The 17865-nt window shown below is 41.8% G+C and overlaps 1 protein-coding gene across 1 annotated transcript; it reads right to left on the bottom strand.

The window, feature by feature from the left end:
- Positions 1-14828: 14828 nt before the first annotated feature.
- Positions 14829-16585, bottom strand: NPBWR1 (neuropeptides B and W receptor 1). The gene is made up of 2 exons (XM_002930256.3): positions 16333-16585; positions 14829-16112 (listed from the first exon to the last, which is right to left on the bottom strand). Exon 2 carries the CDS (start codon positions 15934-15936, stop codon positions 14947-14949), a length of 990 nt encoding a protein of 329 aa, XP_002930302.2. The 5' UTR covers positions 15937-16112; positions 16333-16585; the 3' UTR covers positions 14829-14946.
- Positions 16586-17865: the final 1280 nt, after the last annotated feature.

The following is a 17865-nucleotide window of genomic DNA, read 5'->3' as shown; positions in this document are numbered from 1 at the left end:
TAAGATGTTAGATGGATGTCAGACATACAAGTCTAAAGATCACAGGAAATGTTTGCTGGACAAGAAATCTGGACAGAATCAGTGAATCTGAGGTATTTGACAGATTCATTCGGGTCACCGGCACAAGGGGTATAAAGAGGGAGAAGCTAGAACAGAGGAATGCCAATACTCTGATGTCAAATGAGATAGAAAGACCCAGTAATCTACACTAAGAAGGAAGGGTGAGTAAGCTTGGAGGAAATTGTAAGGGTGAAAGATACTGTTTCAAGAGGAACTCCTGAGAAGTTGGGTAAGAGGAGGACAGTTTCCATCCAGGTAGGCATACAGAGCTCATTTGAGTGGATTGGCAGAATAGGTAGATAAGCTTAGAGGGGCCTGCAAAGCCGGTGAAGGGAGGAAGCACAGAGAAAACAGGGTGCAACTCTTTCAGTACTGGCTGTAGAGGGACACATATAGGGTCAATAGGTTTAGACAAAACATGGTCAGTGACTATTTCTTCTCTATAAGTTTGTATTCTCTTTCCAAAAAAAAAGTGTTTAAACATGCAAAGTATGAAAAGTAGACATACAGAAAAGTTTATGAAAGTATTTAAATTTACAGAAAAGTTGAAAGAAGAATACAAGTACCTGTTTTCCCTCTAACAGTAAATACTTGATGTATTTGCCTTGTTTGTATAAATGCATGTACATTTACACAGATATTGTGCCAAATAATTTGAAAGTAAATCACAGATATCATGACACTTCACCCTGAAATGTTTATGTCTTCATAGCCTAAGGATAGACAAATTCTCCTCCAAAACCACAATATCATTACCACAACAAAAGAAATTACCAAAAAATCCCTGATATTTTCCAAAATGCAATCCATATTTAAATTTCCCCAGTTGTCTGTGAATGCTTCTTTAGAGCTGGTATTCCAAATCGTGATCTGGCCGAGGTGCAGGCATTGCCTTTGATTATTATTTTTCTTCAGTTTCTTTTAACCTGGAACATTCCCCCATCTCTTTTGGGTGTTACATTGACTTTTTTAGAGAATTCAGCAAGACTTATAGCAACGCCCCGCATTCTAGATTTGTGTGTAGTTATGTCTTCATGGTACTCTTTTTCCTATTCCCCATCCCTAGTTTTTCTCTGTTAACCAGGAGTTAGTCAAATGCTTTAGTTATGTGGTATACATTTTAATGCCTGGAGTATGTATATGTGTATGTGTCTGTATATGTACATGTATACATTACAGTCCATGGTATCAGACAACACTTAATATTAGGCTGTCATGTTGTTAGTTACACTAATTTGGTTACTTGATAATCCAACCAGACCTCTCCTTTAGAAAGACACTCCTTTTACCCTCACAATTAGCAAGTAATCTTTGGAGTGCTACCTTGGCATTAAGCAAATATCCTTGTTCCCAATAAATCTTTTACCCAGTGGTTTTGGTATTTATTGACAACCCTTGTCTGAGTCAATTATTACAAAGTGGTTGATAGTCTAACTGCAAAATGGTGATTTTTCTAATTCTTTCATTCTTTCTATATCCATTAGCTGGCATTCATCTACAAAGAAAATTCTAAGGAAAAAAAATTTTTAAGTGTTGACCATACTAGAACCTTTATTTTTTTTTAAAGATTTTATTTTCATTCGACAGAGAGAGAGACAGCCAGCGAAAGAGGGAACACAAGCAGGGGGAGTGGGAGAGGAAGAAGCAGGTTCCCAGCAGAGGAGCCTGACGTGGGGCTCGATCCCAAAATGCCAGGATCATGCCCTGAGCCGAAGGCAGATGCTTAACGACTGAGCCACCCAGGCGCCCCCATACTAGAACCTTTAAATGCCAATAAGCATTATGTAGTAGAAGGTGGATGTAGGTAATTTAGAAGAGGCTGGAGATACCCAAAAGTAACAAGTTGAGAGGGTAAGAAAGAAAGGATTCAAGAGCACACACAATGCAGGTGGTGTTTGATGAGGGAAACACCCCCTTCATGTGGCAGGAAGGAGAAGGGGAGTAGGTAGGGGTGTACAGCTTAGATGTGAAAAAGTAAGGGAGTAATTCTACTTCTAGCCATACTGTAAGGAAACAATTAAAAAAAAATAAAACATGCATGAAGTTGGTGCCCATTGTAATAATGAGAAAAAAATTACAATTAGAATAGTAGGGGCACCTGGGTAGCTCAGTAGGTAAAGTAGCCGACTCTTGATTTCCACCCAGGTCATGATCTCAGAGTGCTGGGATCCAGCCCCCCCATCAGAACAGGGATTCTGCTTGAGGAGACCCTCTCTCCCTCTCCCCACTCATGCTCTCTCTTTCCCTCTCTCTCAAATAAATAAATAAATCTTTTTAAAATAAGAATAGTAAAGGAACAACAATAAAAAAGGGTAGAAGCTCTTATATTTCCACTGCCTATGGAATATTATGCTATTAAAAATAATAATTAAAAAATCTATTATTAGAAAGATAGGAACCCAGCAAGTGAAAAAAATCAATATTTTTTTCTGAAGTTTTCTGATGAGTACATTCTCATTTTAAAAAATAAGCTACAATTTTTTAACATTGTGATTTTTTTCTGCATAAATCATCCTGAAGGTGGCAGACAAGTACACTTTGCACAAACACCTTAAACAACTAGAGAGGAAAACCTAAGCTCTTGTAAGTTTATTTTATCAGTGTGACTCCTCTTATTGAGAATAACAAATAAAATTAATAGAACCAGTTTACTTTTTCACTCACTGAGCATAAACTATTATTCAATGCAAAGAGAATGTTATCTTTAAGGTTATTTCTATTTCAATATATTAATACCAGGAGGAAAATAGACCTTTGAGGCATGCCAGCAGGTCAAAGGAATAATTCTCAAAAGATTTTTTTAATCCCTACAACCAAGAGATGCCTCTGCCCTGGGAAGCCTAAACAATATTTTTATATTTTAAAGACTATTATTAGTTATTCAAATGATCCTAATGCATTATTATAAAACAGAACTTAAACAATGATCAGGTATGAAAAAGTGAACGCTTCTGAAAAAGATCAGCTAAAGGCAGGCCCCAAATCATTTACATAATGATATGTAAGAAAATAAACTCTTGTCCAGCATCTCAGTTTTACCACTAACGGCACACAGCTCAGAGGCATACGTGACAAGCATTCATTCTCCACAGAGATGTCACCAGAGTAGCTCTGCTCCACATGTGTCATTATGAAATCCACTCAGGGAGCTTTAGAGATGCTGCACCTTGCACCCAGAGAACCTGATTTGGCAGTCTCAAAGACAGCCTGGGAGTACCTGAATAAAGCTGTCTAGGTCAGCCATGCTTGGGCATGTGGGAGGCACTGAATTATTATAGAGATGCAGTTCTGCTTCAAGTGCTTTGTGTTTTGTTTTTGTTTTTTTTTTAACAAAACTGCATGTAGGTATCCCCAAATATCAGGATGCTTGTTATCAGAGATACCTAATATTTTATATTACTTGAATTTATCATTGTATTCCCAGACATTTTATGACATTTTAGATGAGATATCTACTTTTATACACTATGCTTTTCCCATGTTACTGATTTCTTACTGAGTCCTTCGGGTCAATAAGAAGATTCACTAAAATTTCATTAAGTATGTTACACGGGAGAATGACATCACCAAGATAGTGACACAGGTCATTTGTGACTTCACACCTCCTCACAAGAAGAACTAATAACTATTTTTGGACAAGACACCACTGAGAGAATCCTAGCACATGGGGGTGAGGCTGAGGCACTCCCTCTACCACAGAGACCAAGACAAAACACATTGGAAGGTTAGAGAAGTGGCTATGGCTACATGCTGACTGAATTGCCTATCTCTCCCCCGTAGCCAGTGTAGCACCACACAGATAGATCTCCCCTGAGTCTATGGCTCCTCCAGAGGGAAAAGAGAAACCAGAGGGAAAAGTCAACATTGTGGGTTGCTTTGTGGTGCCTCTACTCTGGTTTTGCTCCCCTGGGATAACTGGGAATTTGACTGTGTCTGAGAATGGGAAGGGGCTTCCTACCACCAGCATTCAGATCTTGGCAGATGAAGTTCATACTTGCAGGGCCCAAGTAGTAGTCCCAACAAGTAGCTTCATTCAACTACAAAACCAAGTCAGTGGTGCATTCTGACCAGGGTACTCAGTGGAGTGCAGTTCTTCCTGATTTGGGTCCTCAAAGGAGGAGTTTTGCCAGTCCTGGGGCCTGGTCTGCCCATGCCCAGGCAGAAGAGCTGAGTCATTTAGCCCTACCTGCTGTGGAGTGTGGCCCCCAGCCCCTTCTGATAGGAAAGGCTGGCCAGAACACATGAAAGCTGAGTAACACGGTCATGCTAGAGCCAAGAAGTGAGTAGGCAGAGCTGATCTCTTTCAGAACAAAAAAAGTAACAGGCATGGAGGGTTTCCCGACTATGCCCAAGTAGAAGAGTTAATTCAGGGTCCATCTCTGTGGAGATGGTTCCCAGCTCCCCCCCCAACCAGAAAATCTGTTCAAAGAAATTTGGGAGTTGCCTGAAGTAGGCCATTCCACCACTGACAAGGCAAGAGAGCTGAGTCATAGCTCCACTTGCTGCAGAGTATGGTCCCTGGCCCCAGCTGATAGGAAGGGCTGACAAGAACACCTGGAAGCTGCTGTATAACCCAGCAACATTCCATCTGAAAAGTCAGCAGGCAGAGCTGATCATCCTCAGAGCAAAGCCAATGGCCCTGTTTGGCCAGGGAACTTGTGGCATGGGTCAGCGTGACTAAAAACCACAAAGAGCCTTAGTGGTCTTGGAGCTGCTTCTCTTGCTGCACTGGGCAGGGAAACTAATTTGTAGACCCACTTGTTGCTGAATAGTGTTTCAGCCTGCCCAACCAGGGAACATTACCAGAGCACAAAGGAAACTGTGTAGCCCATCCAACGGAGCTGTTTACAGTGCCATCAGAATAAAGAGCACAGCCCATAGCCTTCCCTTTCTGCAGGGCAAACCCGGTAGCTTACCTGACCAGGATATTCAGTGCACACTCTTACCTATTGTGGGTCCCCAAACAACAAGCTGGACAGAACCTGGGTCCCATCTTGCTGCATTGCCAGGGAAGGGAAGCTAATTCATAGCCCCATCTACTGCTGAGTGTAGTACCAAGTCCCAACTGGATAGAGCCTGACCAGAGAATCCATGTCTCCATGGAGCCCGTCCTACAGCCTCACTTGGGCAGGGAACCAAGCTAGCAGTTCTATCCAGCTGTTTTCAGAGGCACACACTTCTACCTCCAACCTCAGAGCTTGAACAGTTGCCTTGCCCAAAGACAGACCCTAATAGCAGGCCCTCTTGCCCAAAGACAATGACAGCAGACACATCCGGAAACCCAAACTGAGTTGCTTAGTGAAAAACTGTCTCTGCTGAAACAAAACTGCAAAGTCTGGAAGAGGAGACCACTTACTCAAATATGCAGATACCTGTGTAAAAAATCAAGAATAACAAAAAATTAGGTCAATGTCACACCACATACACACACAGAAACACACACACACACACACACACAAATAAAGTTCTAATAACGGGCCCTAAAGAACCAGAGATTTCTGTACTATCGAAGAATTCAGAATAATTCCCTTAAGGAAATTTGGTGAATTACAAGAACACACAGAGAGACAATTAAATAAAATTAGGAAAACAATGAATTAAAAAAAAGTTCAACAAAAAATAGAAACCATCAAAATATACAAACAAAAATCCTAGAGCTGAAAAATACAATAACTGAACTGAAGAATTCAACAGATAATTTCAAAAGCAGACTCGACTAGGCAGAAGAAAGAATCAGTGACCTGGAAAATAGGACACTGGAAATTAGCCAGTCAGAGGAGTAAAAAGAAGAATGAAAAAGAATGGAGAAAGGCCACTGGACTTATGGGACACAAAGAAAGGAAACAATATTCATAGTACAGAAATTCCAAAAAGAGAAGAGAAAGAAAAAAGGACAGAAAGTATATTTAAAACAGTAATTGTTGAAGACTACTTAAACCTGAGGAGAGAAATAGACATCCAGATCCAAAAGACCCAAAGGATCCCAAATGAGGTATATCTAAATAGGGCTACATCAAAGTATGTTATAATTAAATTGTCAAAAAACAAAGAAAGAATTTTGAAATTAGCAAAAGAGAAAAGTGACATGCAAGGGAACCCCCATGAGACTATCAGTGAATTTTGCAACAGAAAGATCTCAGGATGGAATGGGATGAGATCTGTAAAATATTGAAGGTCGAAAAACCTGTCAACCAACAGCTCTATACTTAGCAAAGCCATCCTTTAGAAGTGAAGTAGAGATAAAGACTTTCCTGACCAAACAAAAGCTGAGGGAATTTATTGCCACTAGACCTGCCTTACAAGAAATTCTAAAGAGTCCTTTGAGTGAAAATAAAAGGATGCCAATTGGCATCAGGAAAACATAAGAACATAGTGTAAAACTCACTGGTAATGGCAAATATAAAGTCAAAGTTAGATTCTATCATATGGTAATGATGGCACATAATTCACTTACAGCTCTAGCTTAAAAGATAAAACAAAACAAATGTAGTAAAAATAATCATGACAACAAAAACCTGTTGTTATACAATATAACATATAAGTATATTGAAACATCAATAACCTAAAATGTGAGGGAGAGGAGAAGAAAAGGTGTAAAGAATAGATAATAATGCCTTTGAAGTTATTATTAATTTAAATGAGGGGGCTATAATGTGAAAAAATCTGCGTAAGTCTAATGATAACAACAAAGGAAAAATCTGTAGCATTGCACAAAGGAACATGATAAAGAATTCAAACTATACTGATTTCAAAAGACAGCAACACACACACAGACACACACACACACACACACACACACACACACACACACGACAGCAGGATAAGAAATAAGGAACAATGGATCAACAAAACAACCAGAAAACAAGGAACAGAATGGCAATAGTAAGTCTTTACTTATCAATAATTACTTAAAATGTAAACAGATTAAATTTATCAATCAAAAGACATAGAATGACTGAATGAATAAAGACACAAGATCCAATGATAATGCTGACTACAAGAGATTCACTTAGTCTTAAAGGCACATAGAGGCTGAAAGAAAAAAAAAATATTTGAAGCAGGAGCGCCTGGGTGGCTCAGTCAGTTAAGCATCTGCCTTCAGTTCAAGTCATGATCCCGGGGTCCTGGGATCGAGTCCCACATTGGGCTCCTTGCTCAGCAGAGAGCCTGCTTCTCCCTCTACCTGCTGCTCCCCCTGCTTGTGCTCTCTCTCTCTCTCCCCCCATCTCTGGCAAATAAATAAATAAAATCTTTTAAAAAAAATATTTGAAGCAAATGGTAACAACAACAAAACAACAACAAAAGGGTAGATATACCTCTATCAGACAAAAGAGATTTTAAATTAAAAGTGGCAAAAAGAGATAAAGAACGTTATTATTTAACAATAAAGGCGTCAGGGGCGCCTGGGTGGCACAGCGGTTAAGCATCTGCCTTCAGCTGAGGGTGTGATCCCCACGTTCTGGGATCGAGCCCCACATCAGGCTCCTCCACTGTGAGCCTGCTTCTTCCTCTCCCACTCCCCCTGCTTGTGTCCCCTCTCTCGCTGGCTGTCTCTATCTCTGTCAAATAAATAAATAAAATCTTTAAAAAAAAAACAATAAAGGCGTCAATCCATCAAGAAGATATAACAATTGTAAATATGTATGGGCCCAACATCAGAGTACCTAAATATAGGAAGCAAAAACTAACAGAGCTAAAAGGAGAAATAAATAGCAATACTATAATAGTTGGGGACTTTAATACCCCCCTCTTAATGATAGAGAGATCATCCAGACAGAGAATCAATGAGGAAACAGCACATTTGAACCATATAGAGCAAATGGCCCTAATAAACAATCAGAGAACATTCTATCCAACAACAACAGAATACACATTCTTTTCAAGTGTACAAGGAACATTTTCCAGGATAGACCATATGTTAGGCCACAAAACAAGTCTTAGCATATTCAAGAATTTTGATTCATACCATGTATCTTTTCTAACCACAATGGTATGAAACCAGAATGAAACCAGAATCAATAACAAGAGGAAAACTGACAAATACACTAAACTTAAACAACACTCTTCTGAGCAACCTGTGGATCAAAGAAGATATTAAAAAGGAAATAAAAAAGCATCTTGAAAAAACAAAAATGGAAACACAACATACCAAAACTTACGAGATGCTGCAAAAGCAATTCTAGGATGGAAACTCATAGCAATAAATGCCTACATTAAGAACCAACAAAGATACCAACTTTGCACCTTAAGGAACTAGACAAGGAAGAGCATACTGACCCCAAAGAACATAGTGGGCTCACAAAGATGACAGCAGCAATAGATGAAATAGAAAACAGGGAAACAAAGAAAAGATTAATCACACTAAAACCTGGTTCTTTGAAAAGATAAACAAAATTGACAAACCTTTAGCTAGACTAGACAAGAAAAAGAGACAGGACCCAAATAAACAAAATTATAAATGAAAAAGGGAACATTACACATACAACTAGAGAAATGGAAAGGATCCTAAGAGGCTACTATGAACAACTATACTGTATGCCAACAAATGGGAAAATCTAGAAGAAATGAAAAAATTTTTAGAAACATGCAAACTACGAAGAAAGGAGTGAGGAAGAAATAGAAAGTCTGAGCAGAATAATTATTAGTAAGGAGACTCAATAACTAATTTAAGATCTCCCAGTGAAGAAAAGCCCAGGACCAAACTGCTTCACTGGTGAACTTTACCAAACATTTAAAGAATTAGCACCAACTCTCCTCCAACTCTTCCAAGAATGTTGAAGAGTATGGAAATTCCAAACTCATTTAAGGAGGCCAACATTACCATGACACCAAAGCCAGAAAAGGATACTACCAGAGAAGAAAAATACAGACCAACATTGCTGGTGAATATAGTTGCAAAAAATCTCAACAAAGTACTAACCAACAAAATTCAGCAGCATTTTAAAAGGATTATTTACCACGATCAAGTGGGATTGATACCTGTGATGCAAGGATGGCTCAACACATGCAAATCAATCAATGTGATACATCATCTTAATAGAATGGAAAAAAATGACCATCTCAATAGACACATAAGAAGTATCTGACAAAATTCAAGATCTGTTCATGATAAAAACTTCTAACAAAATAGGTGCAGAAGGAAGGTACCTCAAAATAATGAAGGCCATATAGGATAAGCCAGAGCTAACATTATACTCAATGGTGAAAGGTTGAAAGCTTTTCCTATAAGATCAGAAACAAGACAAGGGTGCCCACACTCACCACTACTCTTCAACATAGCTCTGGAAATCCTTGCCAGAGAAATTAGGCAGGAAAAGAATGAAAAGGAATCAGAATTTGAAAGGAAGAAGGCAAACTGTCCTATTTGTATATGCATGATTTTATATGTAGAGAATCCTAACGAATCACCAAAAATTGTTAGATATAAACAACAAATGCAGTAAAATGGCAGGATACAAACTTAACAGACAAAAACCAGCAACATTTCTATATACTAACACTGATTTGTCTGAAAGAGAAATAAAGAAAATGATCCATTTACAATAGCATCAGAAGCAATATAATACTTAGGAATAAACTTAACCAAGGAAGTGAAAGATCTTTACTCTGAAAACTACAAGACACTGATGAAAGAAATCAAAGAAGGTAACAAATAAATGGAAAGGTATCCCATATTCATGGGTTGGAAAAATTAACATAGTTAAAATGTCAATAGTACCCAAAGTCTTCTGCAGATTCAACACAATCCCTATCAAGATCCAATGCCATTTTTCATAGTAGAAAAAACAATCCCACAATTTAAATGGAACCACGAAAGACCCTAAATAGCCAAAGCAATCCTGAGAAAAAACAAAATGGGAGACATTACCCTTCCTGATTTCAAGCTTTACTATAAAGATATATGTACCCCTATGTTTATTGCAGCATTATTTACAACAGCCAAGATATGAAAACAACCCAAGTGTCCATGCATGGATGAATGGATAAAGAAGTTATTTATATATACATATACATGTATCTGTATCTGTATATGTATATATACACACACACATACACACACACAATGGAATATTACTGAGCCATAAGAAAGAACAAAATCTTACCATTTGCAATAACATGGATGGATCTAGAGGGTATAATGCTAAGTGAAATAAGTCAGTCAGAGAAAGGCAAATACCATATGGTTTCAGTCATATGTAGAATTTAAGAAACAAAGAAAAAGAGGTGAACAAAAAAACAAACTCTTAAATATAGAGAGCAAACTCTTGGTTATCAGAGGGGAATGGGGGAAATAGTAAAGGGGATTAAAGAGTACACTTACCATGAAAGAGGTGAACAAAAAAACAAACTCTTAAATACAGAGAGCAAACTCTTGGTTATCAGAGGGGAATGGGGGAAATAGTAAAGGGGATTAAAGAGTACACTTACCATGATGACTGACTAACGTATAGAATTGTTAAATCATTACATCGTACACCTGAAACTAATATAACACTCTATGTTAATTATATTTGAATTAAAAAAAAACCACCCCAGGACATCTCTGCTGATTTCCCAGTCTTTGTTGAGAAAAAAGATGCTTTGTCCACAAAAAGATGCTGAGCTGACTCCCCAAGCCATGGTGCGATGGGACATGTGGTCAAAGATGGTATTTGAGGCATTTGTTGGGAATGCAAACTACTCTTGCTGCCAGTAGGTATTTTTCAAAGGAGAAATTCTGTTCTGGATTGTGGGAAGCACACGGTTCATCTATTTTTAATCGTTTCTCAGAGATGTCATTTTAACTTATCTTCCCTTTCCCCATTTTTTTAATTGAGGTGATGTATTTTCTTGTAACTTTATAAGATATGATATAAATAAACAAATGTACCTTTCCCTAAACTGAAGGACAGTGTCATCCATTGCAAAACTCAATTCTATTTAAACAGAGGTGCTATTAACATTTTATTTTTCATAAATGGTGCATCCTAGAGCGCAGCTCCATATGCATAAAGCATGCAGATTACAGTCAGTGGAGGGGAGAATGCAGTCAGCCCTGGTCCAGAAATTTTTATTCTTATATAACATTAAACAACACCACGGACCTTCAAGATTCTGAATTAGGATTGAAATTCTATTAGTAAATCTTATCCCTTATCCTCCCTTTGTATCACATGATGAAATAGTAGGTATATCTTGTTTAATTCATTAAATATTTCAAAGACATCAATGTTTTCTATGTTCTAACAATTCTGAATTATACATTGCAACCAATTTCATCTCTGCTGGAACAGGACTAGACAATTCCTAGAAGAGGAAACAGATGGCTGTGATTGGTCTTGATTAGTCTTTGTGTGCCCGGCCAAATGGACCCAATTCCCTGTATCTCACTTTTTCTCTATATAAAATGAGACTAAAATGCCAGCCCCAAAGCTATCCTAGTAAAGGACCACTATGTGAAGCATTGTCTGATTCCTTCCTTAATCTGGATAAGCACAGATGAGTGCCATCTGTGGTGGGATATTGTTTGCGGTTTTCCAAGCATGCTGCTGAGGGAAGGAAAGCTTTCTCTATGTGTGAGGGGTTTTCTGGTTAGCCCCTTCGCCTTGCACACATGGGAGCCATGACTGTGCTTACTGTTAACTGAAATAGTAATGTGTGTGCTAAGAAATAAGCAATTTCTCTCCCATCTCACTCTCCATACAAGTTGTTCAAATATTAAAATGAGGTTTGTGATTATATGATAAAAGCTTATCTATACTTTTTCTGTCTAGCATATATTGTAGTTTTTGTGTTAATTAGCAGTTAGACATCATTTTCACAATCAACTGAAATAAAGGGGGGAGATTTCATTCTTAATCTTGCCCATTAGATAACTTTTCCTCAAAGGCACTAAGGTGACTAAATTATGGATCCCATATTCTCAAGCAATAGAATATTATCACACAGAATATCACAATAGAATAGTATCACACAGAATACTTCAGCTTTTTTTTTCCCAGAATGTTTCAGCTTTTATTTTGAACTGAGCTTCTCTCAATGTGGACTAGCAGCATTTTTGGATTTCTCAAGCAAAAACTTAAGCACACACATTACATAATTTTACTAAGATAACTAAAACCAAATAGACATTTTTAAACATCAGAAATGGTATAACCAAATAACACAGTTTACACAAAGACTGCAAGAATTCAACACACAGTTAAGACCTTTGCAACACAATGATGTAAGTAAAATCTACTTGTATATGGCTGTTTGTATATTTATTCTACCTAGTACCTAAGTCATAAAAAGGGAGTCTGAGACATAAAGTTTGGATTTCTACATGCTAATATGAAGGCAACAACCTAGAAATGACAACACAATAGTTTATCCGATGACTTAGAGAGCCAGGGTGAAACTGAACTGTCATATTTAATCCCCCACATACCATACTAGGACCCCTACCCATCCTTGCTGTGGCTAACAAAGTGATGTCAGTCCACCTTTTCCAATAGTCCTCTCCAAGATTCCGAGACAGCCCCAGGGAATCTGTGGTTGGGATGACACCATAGACAGATGGATTACTCAGCTCTCCCCCACTCTGTGTCCAGAGAATGTCAAAGTATAGCTACTGAGTTTATGAAAACAGATGAAGTTTCAAATCCACATGATTGTAACTCCTGTGTTTGTGGCCAAATATCCACTTGACTCTTTGTCCATCACCTTAGATAATGTGGCAGTGACTCTAAGCTTAAAACTTCAATTTAAAAAAATAGTACTGAGGATTCATAAAAGAATTTTGTGAGTCATAAAGAAAATCAATAAAATGTTTCCAAGAAATTTGAAAGATACTGCAATGAATTCCAAAAGGTCTCTGAAGCTCACCAGCCAAGGACTGCTCAAAGGCACATCATTCAAAATGCAATGGAGGCATAAGAAAACAAACAAACCCGTATTTTGGACAATTTACTATTATTGATTACTCGAGATAAGTTTCTAAATTTACATTTTTAAAAAACTGATAGCTATGAATTACTGTTCATAATAATTCTGAGGGCTAAGGAATCAATTCTCATTCACTAAAATCAGAAAGGGAGTTTGCTTTCTCCCACCCAAAGGAGACTTTTTCTCTTCTATATATTTTAAGAGGTAAATAATTGAGAAATTGAGTTGTACCCATCAAACAAAGCAAGCAAAACTTGCTGGCAACACTCACACCTAACACTGCACTATAGGAAACAAGTATTTCTATAAATTTTCATTCCTGTTTGGAATTAATCCCAAAGAAAACCTAACCCCTGAAACGCTGTAATCAAGGGCTATAGTCTGGTTAAGGCTCTGCTCTCATGTCTGAGGTGTAAACTGCAGACGGTTGGGTAAACCTAAGCCTCAGTCCTCTCTTGATCCATTTTTGTCTCCGTAAGTGAAGATAAAAATAAAGGTAGGGTGCTGGCCAGGCTCCCTATGATTCCAGAACTAGACTATTTGCGAGGTTCACCTGACTAGCACTAAGGAATAAAGCATAGTGGAAAGGAATCCAATAGAGGGAAATATGAAGATGTCAGTCACTTCAACTTCCTGGCTCTCCCTCAGGCGAAACGGATAAAGAATATGAGGAGAAAGGGATCAAAGGAATGGATACACATTTCACTTTTTAATCTCATGCGATCTTCACAGAGACTTGTTAGATTAGGACATACATATTTATAAAAGTTCTCAGTCCTGAAAAACAATGCTCGCACAAAGAATTGCAACGAACTGGTCCAAGTGGTATTAGAGGTCACCCGGGGCAAAGGGACGTAGGAGTACCAAAGTCAATTGCGGAAAGCAGCGAGGACTGGTAACCCAGAGGTGTAAATTGCCATTTAGCCCGTGCAGAGCTTTATTTTCGGACTCTCGGCCCGGGGCAGCAGGCTCCGCAAGGGGGCGCCACAACCACGGGCTTGGGAGACTCGCGGCTCTCGTTCTTTCTGAGCATGGCGAGCCGTGTTCCCCCAAAGTCTTAAGAGTCGTGGTGCATTTTCAAGAAGAGTAGGAGTAGGGAAAAGGAAAAGAAGAGAGAAAAGGAGCTAAAACAGGAAGGGAGAATTATCACTATTCTCATCACCATTGTAGGTAGTCACAGCCAAGCTTCAACCTCCTTCACCCAATCCCATGCCTCCGCTAGATACACACGCACGCACATACACTCCCGCACGTTCCATGGGACTCCTTGCATCTCAGAGCGGTGGGCGCGGAACGCAGGAGCCTTGACCCTTTTCCCCAGCGATTAGGGCGAGCGCAGAGAGAGTAAAGGTCCTGGCCAGGCTGCTCGCCAGTTTTGAGCAAAAGCGCAGGCAGTCGCTGCCGGAAACCGAAGCAGCAAGGTGCAAGGCGAGCGCGGAGCCGACGCCTGGGGGCTCCCGGGGCATCCTCGGGCCTCTTTTAACCTCACCCCCCACCCCCGCCACCCGCCTCCCAGTATCCCAGGATAGCGCCGAGGGCTCCACCTTGAGCCCGGGTTGCGAACGCCCTGGGCGGGTGGAGAGAGCGGGAACCGGCTAGTGGTTCCCAGCAGCACTGCCGCCCTCTTCCCCCGCTTCCTGCCCTCCCCTGTCAAATTCGGGAGTTAACTCGGTGCCCTTTGGCGTTAGGGAGAGTTCCACCTGCGTTCTCAGACTCAACAGTCCTTATACTTAGCGTGCTCCTCCATCATCTGGAAGGCTTGGGAAATTCAAATTGAGGGCGCAGCCCTAGCGTGTTCTGAGGCTATGTCTGAGCCGGAGCCCAAGAATCTGAATCTTTAGCAAGTTTTCGGGGTTGGGGCAGGAGACTGCAGCTCAGGGAGGCCTCCCGAGCGCTCGGGCTCCCACTCCCTCTGCACCGGCCGGGGATGGGGCGGCCAGGACTGGGGCGCAGGGCGAGCGGAGCGGGGCGGGTGGAGGGTTAGGCGGCCGGGCGGCAGGCCAGCAGCTGGCGGAAGCTCCTGCGGAAGCTGTCGTCCAGGAAGGCGTAGAGAAAGGGGTTGAAGCAGCTGTTGGCGTAGCTCAGGCTGGTGATGAAGTAGGAGAGCGCGACGACAAGAGGCGTCTGCGGGAGGTCAGTGGTAAGTGCCACCACGGTGCTCAGGTGGTAGGGCGTCCAGCAGAGGAGGCACACGGCCAGGATCGCCACCACCAAGAGAGTCACCCTCTTCTTAGCGCGGTCCAGAGCCTTGGCGTGGCTGTCCAGCCGTATGGCGCGAAGCCGGCACAGCAGGATGCTGTAGAGAACGCAGATGGTGGACACGGGGATGGCGAAGCCGAGCACAAACGTGTAGAGACGGCTCGCCCGCCACCAGAAGGCTTCGGGCTGCGGAAAGACCAGCACGCACTGGCGCCGGCCCTGCTCGTCGTCGAGCCGGGCGAAGACGGCGAAGGGCAGCACGACCAGCGTCACGAGCCCCCACACGGCCAGGCTCACCGCGCGCGCGGCGCTATACGTGCGGCCAGCCACCCGGCGCGACTCGGCTGTGGCCAACACTACCAGGTAGCGGTCGGCGCTCATGACCGTGAGGAAGTAGAGGCTGGAGAACGTGTTGTACTGGTCGATGGCCACGATGAGCTTGCACATGAGCTCCCCGAAGGGCCACTGCTGCAGCAGGAAGTCGGCGATGTTGATGGGCAGCACGAGCGTGAAGAGCTCGTCCGCGATGGCCAGGTTGAGGATAAACAGGTTGGTGACGGTCTTCATGCGGGGCGCCCGCAGCAGCACGTACAGCACCGCCGAGTTGCCCGCCAGCCCCACGGCGCAAATCACCGCGTAGACGACCGGCACGGCCACCGCCAGCGGCGGCGGCAGTGGCGGCGGCGGACTCGACGCGTTGGGGCAGCCCAGCGCAGGTCCCAAGCACGACGTGTTGGCCGGCCCCAGCTCCGAGAATGATGCGTTGTGCATGTTGGCGAGGGCAGTGGGGCCGGCGACCCGGTTTCCTCCACCAACGCCCTGCGAGGCTCTGCAGTTCCCCCAGCCCGCGTCTGCGCGGACCTGCGCTCCAAGTCCTGCTGTGGCTTCTCCGGACTAGGCTCTTTCCTGGCTGTCCTTTTAGCCCACCGTCGCCGCGGACTCCTAGGCTGCAAAACGGAATTGAAAGCACGGGTCACGATGGTCGACGTGCAACTATACGGAGAGGTGCGGTTCCGAGGGGAGGGGAAGGATGGCGCGGCGCCCCCAAATCTGCCCCCACGTGATCATTCTCTGCTACCTGTTGAAATCTTATTCTAACCAGTTGAATACATCGAACAAAGTGCTACAGAGATAAGAGTCCTTACCCTTTAAAGGAACACTACAAACCTGTCTCCTCTTCTTTAAGACGCCGCTGGCCGACGCGGGTCCCTCTAGCTTCGGCGTTCCCTCCCTAGTAGCAAGTTCAGTAGCAATCTCTATCTCACCTAGCTGGCCCAGGGAAGGGGCTCCTTTTCTGGAGCGGTCAGGAGAGGAGGCTGCGGAGACGGCTGCGGTGGCAGCCAGCCGAAAGTCCCCCTCCCAGCTTCTGCCCCAGACTACAGCGCTCGCGTCTCCGCGGGTCCAGCCTGCGAGCCTGGAAGCTTAGGGATGGCGCAGCCGCAACTGCTCTCCGCTGACCAGACCGCCTCCCTCACCACCCCCACCCCAGCGGTGGGACAGATATCCGCATTACTCATAAATCCTTTCTTCCTTCCATATGAACGTCACTCCATTTGAATTAATAAAATGCTCTCCTGTTAAGAATTAATTTTAAGAGAAGCAAAGCATGGGTATTGGTGGTCTCTTTTAATAGAGCAATGAAGTCGAGGCTCCCATTCTATTTTTTAAAACACCATGCCCCAAATGGGCTAATGTAATTTTAAATTTTAAGTTACATTTATGCTACATAACTGTACAGAAAAGAGAAGTAAATGTAATTTTAAAATGCAAATCACCTGTTTTCTAATACTCTGGTCTTCGCAGGGTTGTAAAATCGTTAATAACAAATAATGGTGGACAATTTGAGATACTTTAGTCTTTCTAAATATGCATAGAAATAATGATTATTAACCAAGACAAACTGCTTCTGAAAGCCTTTTAGTGTGCTACGACTTAATGCATTCATAAAATGTTCAGTTGTTCAACACACTGTCCTGATTCTCATACACACATTCCTGTTCTCCCGGTAAGAGACTACCCTGCAGTCGTAGCAATATGGCCACGCGAGGCAGAACAGGGGCAGATATGGGGAAAATCTGGGCTGCAGTGTTCCTATCTCGCAGAACCAGAGTTCTTCCTCTACAAAAAGGGGAACTCACCCTAGGCACCTCACCTTTGAGGACAGAATGAAATTAGCTCAATATTAGTTCTCTTCAGTTCCTATTTTCTTCCTCCACCTTCCCTTCGGGAGAGCAGCAAATTAAAACACAGGATTCTATCCTACTTCCCTCAAACAAATTTCTTTCCCACAAAGCAGGCAAAAGTCCAAATAAAGTGCATTTTTGGTCCTTTATGAAGCATTTTTAGAGGAGAGGTCCTAAGATACTGAGAAGGAGACTGGAAATAGTGGAAGAAGCCTCTAGTAGCAGAAATACAAATGCTTTTCTTTACCCACTCATTCTCTTTTTACTGGGATTTGCATAATTTGGCTCCCCTACAGTTTCACACTTTATGAAGAAAATGACAGGAATGTCAGGCTATGTCCATGAGGGAAAATATGTGAGAAAGCATCATATCATGTTAAGTGAAATAAAAAAGAAAGCTTATACATTATATATATATATATATACACACACACACTATACATATATATACATTATACACATATATACATTACACATATATATTATATATAATGTATTTATAATACATACAGATATA

Source organism: Ailuropoda melanoleuca, unplaced genomic scaffold, assembly GCF_002007445.2.
Source record: "Ailuropoda melanoleuca isolate Jingjing unplaced genomic scaffold, ASM200744v2 unplaced-scaffold11384, whole genome shotgun sequence".
Lineage (NCBI taxonomy): Eukaryota > Metazoa > Chordata > Mammalia > Carnivora > Ursidae > Ailuropoda > Ailuropoda melanoleuca.
This window is presented reverse-complemented; position numbering and strand designations above follow the sequence as displayed.